The sequence below is a fragment of the Hyaena hyaena genome, unplaced genomic scaffold (assembly GCF_003009895.1).
Source record: "Hyaena hyaena isolate Hyena2069 unplaced genomic scaffold, ASM300989v1 scaffold_78, whole genome shotgun sequence".
Classification (NCBI taxonomy): Eukaryota; Metazoa; Chordata; class Mammalia; order Carnivora; family Hyaenidae; genus Hyaena; species Hyaena hyaena.
In genome coordinates this window covers 2392601-2409381 of record NW_024080710.1, presented here as the reverse complement: position 1 = coordinate 2409381, position 16781 = coordinate 2392601, and the positions used below count along the sequence as shown (strand labels likewise).

At 35.8% G+C, this 16781-nt stretch overlaps 1 protein-coding gene across 4 annotated transcripts in view; it reads right to left on the bottom strand.

Annotated features, from left to right (window-relative positions):
- PTPN20 (protein tyrosine phosphatase non-receptor type 20) overlaps positions 1 to 16781 on the bottom strand; it is a 111218-nt gene that overhangs the window by 50482 nt on the left and 43955 nt on the right. For all 4 annotated transcript variants that reach the window (XM_039233760.1, XM_039233759.1, XM_039233761.1 and 1 more), the window contains exons 3-4: positions 12303 to 12406; positions 6463 to 6557 (exon numbers count right to left, since the gene is read on the bottom strand). In XM_039233760.1, the coding sequence (XP_039089691.1) occupies positions 6463 to 6557; positions 12303 to 12406 (199 nt within the window). The remainder of the gene's footprint in view (positions 1 to 6462; positions 6558 to 12302; positions 12407 to 16781) is intronic.

Sequence of the window (16781 nt, the reverse complement as noted above, 5' to 3'; positions counted from 1 at the left end):
AATACATGATTAAGGGTAAAAGAAAGTAATTTTGTCCTAAATAAGACTGGTTGTTTAGAAAAAATGGTTTTGTTTTTTTTTTTTTACAAATAGTTTATTGTCAAATTAGTTTCCACATAACACCCAGTGCTCATCCCCACGAGTGTCCTCCTCCATGCCCATCCCCCCCTCCCCCCCACATCCATCAGTCCTCAGTTTTTGTCAGCATTCAAGAGTCTCTCATGGTTTGCCTCTCTCCCTTTCCCCCACCATTTCCCCCCTTCTTCTCCCCCTTGGTCCTCTGTTAAGTTCCTCCTAATCCTCCTATACGTGCAAACATATGATATTTGTCCTTCTCTGCCTGACTTATAGAAAAAATGGTTTTGAGACAAAGTTTAAAGGCAAAAAAAAAAAAAAATGTAAAAGGTCCGTAAAGGAAAATCTTTGAAAAGATATTCTATATGTGCTCAGGATAAACTAAGATTGAGATAAATGGAATTTAAAAAGTACACTGGTATAAAGTTAAAACTCTGCTTTTCTCTCTGGTCAAAACACAAAGTTTCCTTGGATTGTAAATCTTCTCTTGATAAGACAATGTAAACAAAGATTTTCTCCTTTTGCTGCCAAGAAAACCAAAGCTTTAGGTTTCATCTTTATCAGGTCTTTAATTGCATAGTTAAAACTTCTCAATGTTAAAGGAGCTAGGTTTTTCTACATTAGCCTTTAAGATCTTTTATTGCCACTTTGGTTTGATAAAAAAAGAGGTTTTAAGATTTTTAATAATCTGTAATCCTATTTAGGATACACTTTATAACTTCCTAAGGTTTTAACAAACTTCCCAGGATTTAAATAATAAAACAGGGTCTTTTGGCCAATTAGGCCCTTCTATTTAAGATGCTCAGTTACTTGGAAAAACACTATGCACAACAGTAAACCTTAGGTTGTATTGCATGGGTAAATGCTTTAACTGCCCAAATATATATGTAAATCCTAAAGTTTTAATGTTTTGTTATAGAGTTATTACATGTCACAAAAATAACTGAATTTCTATGTCAATTGCATCATACTGAACTCTTGTCATATCTTTAACAATGTCCATCTGAGATTTTATCATTTAAATAGATTGCTTGCCTTCGTGCAAGAATGTCTGGGGGCAATACAACCCATAATACTTAGGTTGCAGTATTGCCACCCTAATGATTGGGACCCGACCGAAGACCCATGATTGGGCCTTCAAATACACAAGGGAAGGGAAAAATGAAGAGCCAAAAATTAAGTCCTCCATTAAGAGCAACCTTGGGCTGCACGTAGCCCCAATCCCAGTTCCAGGAAAAGCCTCAGACTTTTCAAGGCTAAAGCCATCCTCCGACTGCCCTCAGTTCAGCTAATCAAAAAGTAATAAAGATACGACTAACCCAAGATTGGGTCAGTTACAAGACAGAGGGGGAAATGTAAGGACACAAGTCTAAACCAGACTGACTCCATAACAGGCTTTAAGTTTCCCCTCTAAACTAGAAGGCCTAAGTTTCAGTTTCCCCGAAACTATCAGGCAGTTACACATTGCCCAAGGCTGAAGAAACTGCCCACCACATCACTCCACACACTACCTTGGCAACGCCCAATCAAGAAAGGCCAGCAACTATAGATAAATCTTTGTTACCTAATGTTAAAGTTAACCCATTAGGCACCAAACAAGACCCTAGGCTCGCTCTGTAATTGGTTAAATTTAAAAGTACTCTAAATGTTGTAATTGGGTCTCGCCAAAAGTAACAAATACTCTAGACAATGTGTATGGTTAAACCCGCTGTCAATGATATTGTATAATTATGATTGGATCACTGTTTCCATGCCACAACTTCTGTAACTCCCCCGTCACAAACCCCATAAAAACCCTACTCTGCCTTTGTTCGGGGCTCACAGCATGGATCCACTGCACTGGTAAAGTCTGTGAGCCCGAGCTCGAGCCCATAATAAAGCCCTTTGCCTTTGCATGCATGACTCGGTCTCCCCGGTGGTCTCTGGTCATTGAGGATACTGCAACCTGGGTATAACAAATTCAGCAAAGTCGCAGGATATAAAATCAACATTCAGAAATCAGTTGCATTTCTATACACCAATAATGGAGCAGCAGAAAGAGAAATCAAGGAATTCATCCTATTTACAATTGCACCGAAATCCATAAAATACCTAGGAATGAACCTAACCAAAGCAGTAAAAGAGCTATATGCTGAAAACTATAGAAAGCTCATGAAAGAAACTGAAGATGACACAAAGAAATGTAAAAACATTCCATGCTCATGGATTGGAAGAACAAATATTGTTAAAATGCCAATACTACACATTCAATGCAATCCCTATCAAAATTACACTAGCATTCTTCACAGAGCTACAACAATTCTAAAATGTGTATGGAACCAGAAAAAACCCCAAATAGCTAAAGTAATGTTGAAAAAGAAAACCAAAGCTGGAGGCATCACAATTCCAGACTTAAAACTGGAATCTTCAAACTTACAAAGCTGTAATCATCGAGAGAGTATGGTACTGGCACAGAAACAGACACACAGATCAATGGAACAGAATAGAGAACCCAGAAATGGACCCACAAACATATGGCCAAATCATCTCTGAAAAAGCAGGAAAGAATAGCCAATGGAAAAGAGTCTCTTCAGCAAATGGTGTTGGGAAATTGGACAGCAACATGAGGAAGAATGAACTTGGACCACTTTCTTACACCATAAACAAAAATAAACTCATAATGGATGAAAGACCTAAACGTAAGACAGGAAAGCATCAAAATCCTAGAAGAGAAAACAGGCAACAACCTCTCTGATCTTGGCCACAGCAATTTACTACTAGACATGTCTTGAGAGGCAAGGGAAACAATAGCAAAAATGAACTATTGGGACCTCATCAAAATAAAAAAGCTTCCACACAGCAAAGGAAACAGTCAACAAAACTAAAAGGCAGCCAACAGAATGGGAGAAGATATTTGCAAATGACATATCGGATAAAGGGTTAGTATCCAAAATCTATAAAGAACTTATCAAACTCAACACTCATGGGGCGCCTGGGTGGCTCAGTCAGTTAAGCATCCAAATTTGGCTGAGGTCATGATCTCATGGTTCATGAGTTCAGACCCCACGTCGGGCTCTGTGCTGACAACTCAGAGCCTGGAGCTTACTTCAGATTCTGTGTCTCCCTCTTTCTTCCCCTTCCCCGCTCATGCTCTTTCTCTGTCTCTCAAAACTAAATAATTAAAAAAATTTTTTAAGTTAAAAAATTTAAAAAAAACAACAACCTCAACACCCAAAAACAAATAATCCAGTGAAGAAATGGGCAGAAAATATGAACAGACACTTTCCCAGAGAAGACATCCAGATGGCTAAGAGACACATGAAAAGATGCTCAACATCATTCATCATCGGGGAAACACAAATCAAAACAATGATGAGATACCACCTCACACCAGTCAGAATTCCTAAAATTAACAACTCAGGAAATAATAGATGTTGATGAGGATGTGGAGGAAGGGGAACACTTTTGTACTGTTGGTGGGAATGCAAACTGGTGCAGCCACTCTGAAAACCAATATGAATGTTCTTCAAAAATTTAAAAACAGAGCTACCCTATGACCCAGCAATTGCACTACTAGGTATTTATCCACAGGATACCAAAACACTGACTCAAAGGTGCACGTACACCCCAGTGTTTAAAACAGCACTATCAACAACAATCAAATTATGGAATGAGCCGAAATGTCCACTGACTGACAAATGGATAAAGAAAATATTACACACACACACACACACACACACACACACACACACACTGGAATATTACTCAGCAATCAAAAAGAATGAAATCTTGCCACCTGTAATGACCTGGATGCAGGTGCAGTGTGTTTGTTATGTTAAGCAAAATAAACCATCCAGGGAAAGACAAATACAAAGTAATTCCACTCATATTGTAGAATTTAAGAAGCAAAACAGATGAACATATTGGATGGGGGAAAAAGAGGGAAACATATCCTAAGTGTATCATTATGAAAGAAAACAAACTGAGGGTTGATGGAGGGAAGTGGGTGGGGGATGGGCTAAACAGATGATGGGTGTTAAAGAGGGCACTTGTCATTATATGTATGTTGTATGTTGACGTCTTTTTGAGCACTGTGTGTTATACGTAAGTGATGAATCACTGAAGTCTACTGCTAAACAATATCACACTATTTGTTAACTAACTGGAATTTAAATAAAAATTGGAAAAAAATAGAAACCCTTTTCAACCTCCTATCTCAAACAGATTTTTCTAATACTAGCCATACCCATTTTCTGTTCCTTTCCAACATCTCACTACTTACTCTATTTACTTGTGCTTTCATTCATAACCCCATTTAACAAAAGCCTCCTAATTTGACTCCTTGCTCTAATCTCTGATGTTTAGAGACAACTGTTCCTAAATTCAAATTTAATTATGCCTACCCATCACCTTCAAGATAAACCCAGGCTCCTTACATAAGTTTAAGACACTGGCAATCTGGCCCTGGCCAATTTGTTCATTGTCATCCTAATCTCCTAAGGTTAACCTTAACAACGACAACAAAAAAAATGCCTTTTTTTGCTTCTGGGAGTGATTTCAAGTTTCTTACACTTTCTCCTTTCTCATCTTTTTTAAGGATTACTATAAATATCTAATTGCTCCCCATTTCTTGCCAGCTATCATCCACTTGGTGACCAGCACTCCTCTTTCTAGATAGATAGACAGACAGACAGACATATTCATGGATACAGCAAAAAAAGTCCCTGTACTTTCTTCTCATTCCAACAAATGGACTGAAATACACAGTCATTGGTCTCACATATATCAACTTCCTTCACATGCTGGCCTACATTGTGTTTCGCTGGACTGCTTACCTTCTCAAGCTTCCTGGCATTCCAATTCACATGTACCTACAACTCTTGACACATAACATTTTTCACCATTAATAAGATATTTTCACAACTTCTTACCTTTGCTCAAACCTCTTCCCCCTGCTTGAAATTTTCTTTACTCTCTTTTCTTTTTTTAAAAAAATTTTTTTAACTTTTATTTATTTTTGAGAGACAGAGACAGAGCACAAGTTGGGGAGGGGCAGAGAGAGAGGGAAACACAGGATCTGAAGCAGGCTCCAGGCTCTGAGCTGTCAGCACAGAGCCCGATGCAGGGCTTGAAACCACAAACTGTGAGATCATGACCTCAGTTGAAGTCAGACACTTAACTGACTGATACACCCAGGTGCCCCATCTTCCCTTCCTTTTCATCTACTAGATTTCTACTTATTTAAGGTCATATCTTTACTTCAAAGAAGCTGGTGAAGCCCCCTGTATGGGGGGCTTATTTTTCTCTGTCTTCTATATTCATAATCCTTGGACTTTGACTCCATAGTAATATTTACTACATTGTATTTAAATTTGTCTTTTACATATCTGTTTCTTTAATTAAACTATAAACTAGGGGCACCTGAGTGGCTCAGTCGGTTAAGCTTTTGACTTTGGCTCAGGTCATGATCTCACGGTTTGTGAGCTCCAGCCCCACATCAGGCTCTGTGCTGACAGCTCAGAGCCTAGAGCCTGCTTCGGATTCTGTGTCTCCCTCTCTCTCTGCCCCTCCCCTGCTCATGCTCTGTATCTCTCTCAAAAATAAATAAACATTAAAAACAATTTTTAAAAACCTATAAAGGGCAAGAGCTGTGTAATATTTTGCAGTTGTATACAGTGCTTAGTATATAATCAGTTATCTAAATTAGTATATACTATTAGATTATAATAATATCTCAGCATGCCTTTTGAATTATTATTTGTTCACCTAATGCACTTTTGAAAGTTGTATATACAAGTTATATATTGTACACATTATTATGCAGTGCTATTCCACTAATATTACTTATAAATCTCTAAGGAAATATGGCTCAATAAAATGTTCTTATTTGACATGATTTTGCATATAACACCTAAATTTGACAGTTTATAAGGGTAAATGCTATTGTTTCTTTTGTTTTTCTAATGGAAATTTACTTTTCTCTTGGTCCCTTAAATTCTTTCATCTATAGAACCAAAATTTCACCGTGCTAACAATTCTATTGTTTTCAGCACATTATTTTCTTCTGAAACCAAATATCATTTCTTGTAAAACTTAGTCATATACTGAGCTTTACCTCACCTCAAGTACACTGTCCTCTCCAGAGTTCCAAACACCATGACTATGGAACTGTACAATTGTTGAGATGACAGAGAAGTTACATTCTTTGGGGATATCTTTTTCTTCTGTTAATACTATATTTATGAGATCATAAATACATCCTATCTCTAGCCAAATCAGGTTGTAATTACTACAAAGAGCTGTATCTTGAAAAACTAACCAAACACTTGAAGGCCATTATTCACTGTCTCCACTGAGAGAGCTAGTTACGAATATGAATAAATAGAGAGCTAAGTAAGCATATTATACCTTTCTGTAGCATCTTTTAAAATATCCTCATAATCATTTTGGAAACTCTTAAGAGAGAGTTTTAGCTTCTCTGAGCTATCTTCCTTTGTCAAAGCCTACAGGAATAAGAAAGGAAAGAAAATTATGGCTATGATTTTAGGAATTTATAGTTTAAAAGAAATATGATTTCTCTAGCTTCTTTTTAAAAAATGTTTTAATGTTTATTATTTTGGGGGGGAGAGAGAGAGAGAGAGAGCACATTGGAGGGGCAGAGAGAGAGGGAAACAGAATCTGAAGTAGGCTCCACACTATCAGTGCAAAGCCCAGCATGGGGCTCAGACTCACAAACCATGAGATTATGACTGAGCCGAAGTCAGACACTCAACCAACTGAGCCACCCAGGTGCCCCTGATTTCTATAGTTTCTTAGGAAGAGTAATAAGGTCTTTAATAACATAATTAAAACCACAATCACCATCAGTTTGATTTCTATTCTACAAAATCACTTGAAATGTATTTCTCCCTATTAAATATTATCCAACTGTCAAAACAGAGTATAAAGTACTATGTACATACAATTTTTATTGAATCATCCGTTATTTTACAAAAGTTAATAAAAATAAGCTTCATTTGTGATAAAAAAAAAAAAAGACTATCACTGTGGCCCAGTGAAGATTCTTATAATGAGTGCTTATTACATTTAGTTTAAATACAAAATTATTAGCACTATATTTATCTTTATTTTAATACTTATATCATCGAATTCAGTAATTAATTCTAAGTATGTCTCTGCCATGAGATTTTGTTCTGCCCCATAGACTTTTGTCCACTTTGTTGCATTCATAGGGTCCTGTATAGTTTTAAAAAAATGAGAGTAATTAGAGGGGGAAAATCACATTAAAATAAAAATTCAGTGATCAATATTTTAGTCTTCAATTTTGTTTCAATTAATCCATTCATTTGACAATTATTTTCTGAGGACCCAGTATGCACAGATACTGCTCTAAGTGCTATGGATAAAACAATGAACAAGAAAGTTGTGTGTTCCACCCTTGCATGAGTATATTCTCATGGAGGGAAAGAAAATACACAAGCAAACATATACAAATTACAACTGGCGGTGGTGATATGTAACTGCCATGTACCTAAAAGGCAAAAGTAAGGGCTGAGCAAAGAAGACAGGGAAGCATCGTGAGCAAAAGAAACAGCAGATCCGAAGTCCAGGCAGAGCTTTCTGGGCTCTGCCTAACTGACCACCCTCATCTCATGCCTACTTCTCATGCAGCATCTGAGGCCACAGCCTATATACCATGTCTTTTCACCTCTTCTGAAGTATCTTGGATGACTCTGATTTTGTAAAACTTATTAATCTTTCCCCACGTGTGTGTGTGTGTGTGTGTGTGTGTGTGTGTGTGTGTGTGTTGCTTACTCCATGAAACTTTGTAGACCTGGAATACCTCTTATAGGTATATATACAGCCATCATTTCAGAACGTGGTCTCAAATACAATCAATTTTGGAAACAAGCATGTTAATGGAAAGATGTAAATAATTACCCAACGTTCTTCTTATCAAGCATATTCATTTGGCTTGAACAAGTCAAAACAGGTAACTCATTAGGTTTTTAATCTAATATGAATAAGGATTACTTGAAATGCAAGGTTAACTCATATTTTAGCAGTAGTTTTCTAAATATATTAAGTTCTGGTGGATTAGCTAATTGCCATTTTGAATAATATATAAAACATAAAAAATCTTTCCTTGTGGTGACACAAGTATAGCACAACGTACAGAGGTGTTGAATCACTGTGTTGGAGACCAGAAACTGATGTAATATTGTGTGTCAACTATACTCAAATGAAAATAGGTAGATAAATAAATAAAAATTAAAGTAAAAAATAAAAGTCTTTCCCTACGTGAGTAAGAAAAATATCAACTCTCAAATACTTTTCCAAAACTATTTAACATTTGCTTTTAATATTTGGGGACTCAATTCACCTAGAAACAATTTCAGTGTAAAGGGTACCTCACCCACTCTGCTCAACCACCAACAAGAATCTTGCATTCAAATGGACATTCACAAGATCCAGTAAGCCACACCTGCTACCAGATGAGCTTTGCAGAAGAATAAGGTGGAAAACCACAGCATGTGAGCAGGACAGCCTTAGGCTTGCCCTCATTAGGAGTCCTAACAGCATTGTACTGTAAGCTCGGGTGTGAAGAAATGAGACCACATGGGTGGGTACCTATGTCCCCCTCCTTAGAAACCTCAAGCTGCACAGGAACCTGTATCTCTTGTAATAATGCATGAACCTAACCTTGGACTCACTGCAAAGCGATTCCCACATTCACCCCATTTGTACTCTTAACAAGACATTTATTGTCCTAGTCATAATCCTTCCAGTCCAGAGGTCATTTTTATCATAGCCAATGCCACCTGGTAATACAGCTGACAGTCTGCTTCTACCAAGTATCCAGAGAAAGAGGGTGCTATTAGGCTAACACAAGATCATTTTCTCATCATGATGAAAAAAACGTTCTGTTCATCTTTACTCACAGGCAATAATACCATTTTATTTTTCCTGTTGGAATAACCAATGGTACCAGCACTACTAATTGAGCACACCATTCTAGAAATCTACAAGGTCACCTGTCACATAAAAAGTTCTCTTACATGTATATGTCTTTTCTAGAATTTCTATGCAGTTTTACTGGTCTTATTCACCACTTTCTATACTATTTTCACATTTCCTTAATTCCTACAGTGCTATAATAGGCCTTGACACTTTGCAAGGCCAGTGGCCCCTCCACCACATATATACTCTTGCTCCCTTTCCTAATACTGTCTTGCCTATTCTTGACCTTCTGTTTTCCCCAAAGTTTTGTAATCAGTTAATCAAATCTCACATATAGACTAACAAAACAAAACTTTGGAAATTTTACTGAAATTAAGTTAAATTCATTTTGTAGTTTAAATTAGGGATGTTTTCTTTATTATATTAACTCCACTTATCCATTAATATGATAGAGCTATACATCAAAATATTTTTAAATATTCTCAAGAAAGGCAATTCATACCATTCTTAAACTGACTCATATACTTTATAGCTGGTACCATTGTAAATATAACGGTATAATCTATTATGGTAGTTAATTTATATTTTGTATTTGGTATATATTTGCTAACTACTGAATAATAAAGAGAAAACCACATGTTTTTATATACTGTAATTTTATATTTATTCTATTAAAAACATTTTACATTTCCATTATGATTTCTTCTTTGACCCACAAGGTATGAGTACGTCTTTAAATTCCAGATGCGTGTTTTATCTATTTGTGGTTGATTTCTAAGTGAATTTCTTTATGTCAGAGACTACAGTCAGCACTATAAATTTAAATATACAGTATTATTTGAAATTTGTTGAAATATATTTTTATTTTGTACATGGAAAATTTTTATAAATGGTCCATGTATACTTGAAAAGAATATGGGTTCTCTAACTTCTGGATGCAAGTTCTATATATATGCTCATTATATATATCTTGTTAAATTTTTTTGTAAGTTTCTACTCTTTACTATTATCTATTAAAAATAAAAGATATTTTTTTAAAAGGTCCACTCTCATAGTGAATTTACCAATTCCTACTTGTAATTCTGTCCAATACTGATTTACATACTCTGGTGCTTATACATTTAGAATTTTATATCTTCTTTGTGAACTAAACCTTTCAGTATTATATAGTGACCTCTAAAGTCTAATGTTTTTTGCTTTTATTTGTCTGATATTACTATAGCTAGCTCTCTGTTATTAGTGTTGTTCTGTTTATCAAGGGAAAATGTCCCCCCAAAATTCCTTCTCATTAAACTACACAGATGACCAACAAATTGAATGAGTTCTACAGAGTTGGCTTAGTCCTGAAAACTTGTTTACCAATGCTAATTGGTAAAACAAACCCCTAAACATTAATTTTGGGATAATTGAAACAGGAATGGGAGGATGGAAGGAAAGAAGAACAGGACTATCGCACCAACACGGTCCCTCTCTTCTTCCAACAAGACATGTTTTAAAAGCCATTTTCTTAGCACTTGCTCACTGAGAAAAAAATGACATCACCTGAGTGATAATTCCTACCGTAATTTAAACCTGAGCCATATTTCAAGTCACACTTCAAAATCAACTTGATTACATTTATCCAAGAAGCAAACTGTTTTAGATGGCGGCAATTCAAATTAAAGGCTCACTTAGGGCTCTAGTATGTCTTTGATCGAATGAAATGTGATTTGGCCAGCAACGCCAAGAAGGTACAAGGAGAAATATAATAAATTACCAAGATGTCAGGTCTTTTTGGAGATTGCTCACTGATTCAAATATGTGTCAAATTAAAGAAAGGGCTAGATACTTTTTTATGAGGAGACTAAGTTAGGTTTTTTTGCACTGCGTATGCCAAGGACATATAAGGACAAAGTGAAAGCAGTGATACTAGGAGACAGAAGCCTGGTTTCTAGTCTTTTCTCTGTGGTTGAAGAGCTGTATGATCACAGACAAATCATTTCAGCTCCCTAGGACTTAAGTTCTTCATGTCTGTAATGAGTGTTGGAATAAAAGTGATTTGATCTAGCCTCAAAATCTAATGATCTACCAGTCTATGAGTCTAGATAATTCCTACAGACAGCATCATAACTCAAGGGACACCAAGTGGTTGTAACATCAAATTAATTCATGAAATGTTAAAAGCAAATTCTGGTAAAATTGGCTGGTTTTCCCAACATACACTAAAAACCATCCAGAAATGTTCTCTAAGATACTCTTTTCTAAAATGAAACTTTTAAAGCATATCAAAACTTTATCCTAGATAGGTCAAGCCATAAAATATAGGAGCAAAAAAAAAAAACCCCAATAAAATGTATTTAGTTCTAGAAGGGAGTCAGTATGATTATAAAAAGGATCTACTCGGGAGATTCTATGAAGGTGCTCATTTTGAAATTATCTGTCCTTCAAGCAGAAAATCATTCTGATCAGAGAGAAGTATCAACAGTGGAACTGAGAGCCCAGCAGTACACTAAGAATTAGAGACTGCCAGCCAGATATGTGACCATGGGTGGCCCCGATGCAGCCACCTTACGTGTCACAGAGGAATGCACAGATTCGCCCACAAGAGAACAACCAAACCATTGCACTGTTCTTTCCAAGCAGCAGTATGACTGTCAGCCCTTGGGTTCGGATGGCAGCCAAACTGGAAAGTGAAGAAAGCAGTGTCTGTTCTTGGCACTTATTTTTATCTCTAATAATGCTGGAACTTACAGAATGTGAGTTTGAGGACAGCAACATGATGGAAATCCCAAAGTTCCAGTAGATAAAAGAAAAAGACGCAAAGCACCCACACGATGACAAAGTATTTCACTTTTTGTGCTTTAATCCTGGCAGTTATCTCCAGAAGGAAGGAGACACATGCCAAGGTGAGAGTTTTTGCCCCAGATTTTCCCCAATCCTCTACCTTTCCACAGTTTGGAGACACCATACCATGTCTCCATCAATTAAAAATTCATCATCGATATACCTAAAACTGCCTCAAATTTTATGTGAAATTTATTTTGTATCTCTATCGGTAGCACAGAATGAAATAGATGCCCAAATAAGTAAACTTTCCAGAATAATATCAAAAGGTTTTCTTTTCCCATTAGACTTACAAAGAGTTCCACTCTTTCAAATAGCTGTTTTGTTTATCTTCAACATCAGAGTAAAACAGAATGAGAATTATTATGCTGAGAACAAAATAGACACCTATTCCTTACAGAGCTTACTCAGGTATTAGGTATTAGTCACAATCAATTAGCAGAGATTCCCTCCTCTAGTTTTACCTCACGAGTCACTGATCTAGATGTCCTTTTCTGACTTGATGAAGGCAAACTCTCCCAGGAAATCTTGTCTTTCATATCAGAGTCCGTTCCCTCCATATCTTTTCCTGAACAAAGAGAAGGGAAGAATGCATCAAATGCAAAGGGCTACATGGAGAAAGGGTGTGCCTTAATGAGAAAAGGCAAGCTACATATGGGGGATTTGCATCTACTTTCCTGTCTTAGAGTTATCTCATCTTTATCTCCTATATTAATCACTTTTCTCCCTGTGTTAAAAAAATAACAGAGTAAACATGATCCTTCTTCTAGGATCATTCTCAGGACGTTAATTTTTGAACAGTCCTTTTGTTCCTACTTCCATATTATTTAAGAAAGTGCTCTTCAGATAGATCCTAAATATACACAACTCACAGAATATATGCGCTAGGTATTACAGAATATAATTCGTTTTGCAAGGTCTACTTCTGGGATAAAGAGCAGTGTGTTCCATACATCTCACTTTGACTTCTTGAATTATTAGTCATAAATAAATGAGCAAAATGTTAATGTATATAGAAAATCATTTCAGGCTTTATTGAAGAATATAATATTAATCCTCCCTAGGAAACTCATTGCTGGTTTTACTATAGGAGCATTGCTAATTACTCTGTTATTTTCACTGCACAGAGTATTTCAGATAGAAACCAGTGGAAATATTTTTCTCTGATCTTAGAACTAAGCTTTCAGAGTACTGTCCCCCATATCATGGCAGCCTTAAATATTATGATTTAGAAATGTTGTGACATGGCATATTACAAAGTCGGTAGTGTAAAAAATACCAAAAAATATAGTAAACAAATACTTTGGAAACTAAAAGTGCATTTGTGAATATGTTAAAAAATCAAATAGGAATTGTGAACTATTAGAACACATGAGTTGATTTTATATATATATATAAAGAGACATCGATGAAAAAACAACATATCAAAACTAATGTGAAAGTTAGCTAAAGTAGCGTTTAAAGGGAAAATGTAAAATTTCAAATGCATTTATGACAAAAACAGAAAAACTGACAAAAGTGAGGTTTATATTCAATCATAAAGGCTAAGAAAAACTGAGGAAATCTCCAAAAAAGTAGAAAGTAAGACATCATCAAGAAATACAACAAAGAGAAAATAATTGAAAATAGAACAATCAACAAAATCAAAGACTTGGGAAAAAAAGACTTAAAATTATGCAAACTTCTTTCACTACTCAATTTAATTCACATTAAGAAGGAAAAAGAGCACAGCCACAGACCCAACTATCACTTTTTTTTAATTAATTAATTAATTAATTAATTTTAGTGTTTATTTTTGAGAGAGACAGAGTGTGAGCTGGGTAGAGGCAGAGAGAGAAGAAGACAGAATCCAAAGCAGCCTCCAGGCTCTGAGCTGTCAGCAGAGCCAGAGTTGGGACTTGAACCCACAAACTGCAAGATCATGACTTGAGCTAAAGTTAGGTGCTTAACTGACTGAGCCACCCAGATGCCCCCCAACTATCACTTTTAGAAGTAAATACCTTTAGGGGTATTTGGATGGCTCAGTCAGTTAAGTGGTTAAGAGTCAACTCTTGATTTCTGCTCAGGTCATGATCTTGCAGTTCCTGGATGGAGCCTGGCATTGACTATGTCCTGACAGACAGCATGGAGCCTGCTTGGGATCCTCTCTCTCCTTTGCTCTCTACCCCTTCCCTGCTCACAAGCATATTCTCTCTCTCTCTCTCTCTCTTTCTCAGAATAAATAAATAAACTTTAAAAAACTTAAAAAGGCAAATTTGATGAAATGGAAACTTTTATAAACCATCAAAATCTACTAAAGAATATGTAGAAAGCATGAATAATATAGTAGCCGTTTAAAAAATTAAATAAATAAAAATTCATCCTCAGGAAGTATAAGGCATCTGGACCCAAAGAGGCTTCCAGATGAAATTTTATCAAACATTCAATGAACAAAATATCTTTTTAATTATTTTATAGAATTTTTTAATGTAAAGTTACCTAATTTATACTAAAAGGTTAGCTAGATTCTCACATAAAAACAAAATATGTAAAATACAAGTAAGAAAGATTATAAGGCAAATTCAAAAATGGACATAGATGTAAAAATCCTAAGTAAAATATTACTAAAAGGTGCAATGAAAGAAATGTGTAGATTTAAGTTAGATTTATCAAAAGAATTCAAAGTATCTTCAGTATCATACAAATCTAGCAATGTAAACGGTATATAGCAAATGTTAACTGAAGGACAGAAATTATACTATCATTTGAACATATAAAGAAAAATCATTTGAAAAATTCAGTAGTCTTTCAAGGGAGAAATAGAAGGAAACTTCTTTAACTGATAGAAAAAGTTATCTATTCAAAATATTGAGCCAACATTATACTTAATGGTAAAACTTTAGACATATTCTCATTGTTTAAGGAAAACATAAAAATGCCTGCTACCACTACTCTTATTTAACACTGAATAATATATGAGGCCCAAGCAATAAAACAAAAGAAGAACAAAAAAAACCCTTAAGGATTGGAAACAAAGCAAGTAAATCATATATATAAATACTGTAATTGTCTTACACAGAAAGTTAAAGAGACTATAGTCAAACACTAGAAAATAATAAGAACATTTGACAGGATAGTTGATGATAAATTAGAAACATTCCATAAACCAACAATAATGAACTAGACATTGCAACAAAAGAAAATGTATCATTCACAATAGAAATAAAAATATAAAGTAACTAGAAATAAACCAAAAATATATAGTAAAAATTGCAAAATCTTATTGAAGTGTAAAAAAATAGAATTACTAAAGAACCCATATTCTTACAGGAGAAAACTCAGTATCAGAATAATGGTAAGTATCCTCTAAATTAATTCACAGATTCAATGCAAACCCAATCAAAATTCAAGCAGGGTGTGTGTGTGTGTGTGTGTGTGTGTGTGTGCGCGCGCTGCATGTGTAGACAAATTAGAGAATACAAGTCTAAGAACAGCAAAGACAACTTGGACAAGAAGAACAGATGGGGGGCATTTGCCCTATCAGATATCAATACTCATTACAAGCTAAAGTAATCAACTGTGTGAATTAATATAAGAATAGAAAAGTAGATGAAGAAAAGAGAAGAGGGATTCAAAAACAGACACAGGCACATGAGAGCCTTTGCCATTTGATAGTGGTGACATTGCCAATTAGTAGGGAAAACACTAAAATAAATGAGGTTGGGGAACTGGCTTTCCCACCAGAAAAAAAAAAAAAGATTATATCCCTATCTCAGAGAATGATACGATCAAAGATCAAAATATACAAGAAAAAATAAGAGGTGATTTTTATGATCTCAGCGTAGGAACAGATTTTTGAATTGCAAAAACACAACTTATAGAAGAAAATAATGATATGGGGCGCCTGGGTGGCTCAGTCGGTTAAGCGTCCGACTTTCACTTAGGTCATGATCTGGCGGTTCGTGGGTTCGAGCCCCGCGTCGGGCTCTGTGCTGACTGCCAGCTCAGAGCCTGGAGCCTGTTTCAGAGTCTGTATCTCCCTCTCTCTCTGACCCTCCCCTGCTCACACTGTCTCTCTCTCTCTCTCTCTCCTAGAAATAAATAAAAATATTTTAAAAAAAAGAAGAATAAGAAAATAATGATAAATTTGAATATTCAATTAAAAGATTCTGTCAACAGGGGCCTACCTAGCTGGCTCAGTCAGAAGAGCATCTGACTCTTGACCTCAAGGCTGTGTATTTAAGCCCCATCTTAGGTGTAGACATTACTTAAAAATGAAATCTTAAAAAAAATAAACACAGGGCAGTTGGGTGGCTCAGTTGGTTAAACGACCGACTTCAGCTCAGGTCATGATCTCACCGCTCCGGTGGGTTTGAGCCCAGCTTCAGGCTCTGTGCTGATAGCTCAGAGCCTGGAGCCTATTTCAGACTCCTGGGTCTCCCTCTCTCTCTGCCCCTCCCCCACTCACACTCTATCTCTATCAAAAATGAACAAATGTTAAAAACATTTTTAATTAAAAAAGAAAAAAGAAAAAGAAAATATGCTATCAACAAAGCTTTAAAAATGCATTCACCAGGAAGAAGTGATACAAAGAATATATATCTAGGATACATACAGAATTCTCCCAATTCAATAGGAAGACAAGCCAATAGAAAGCAATGAGTAAAGTATATGAAATCAGCTGATACTCTTAGTTGGAAGTAACAACAACCAACTATTGCTGATTTGAGAATAAATAAAATTTATTTATGTCCTCTGGACAGCTCCTCTAACCACCAAAAAAGCTGAGCAAAAAGATATGGGACCCCTGCATGCTGAGCATGCACATTTAACACTCCTGATGCTGACTGCTAAAACTGCACTATATCCTCCCATAATCCTTGGCCTTAAATGTCACTGCCACTATTGCTTCACACCAAGATTCAAAGAACAGGGCATTCTGTAAACTTAAAAAGGAGCTTCAT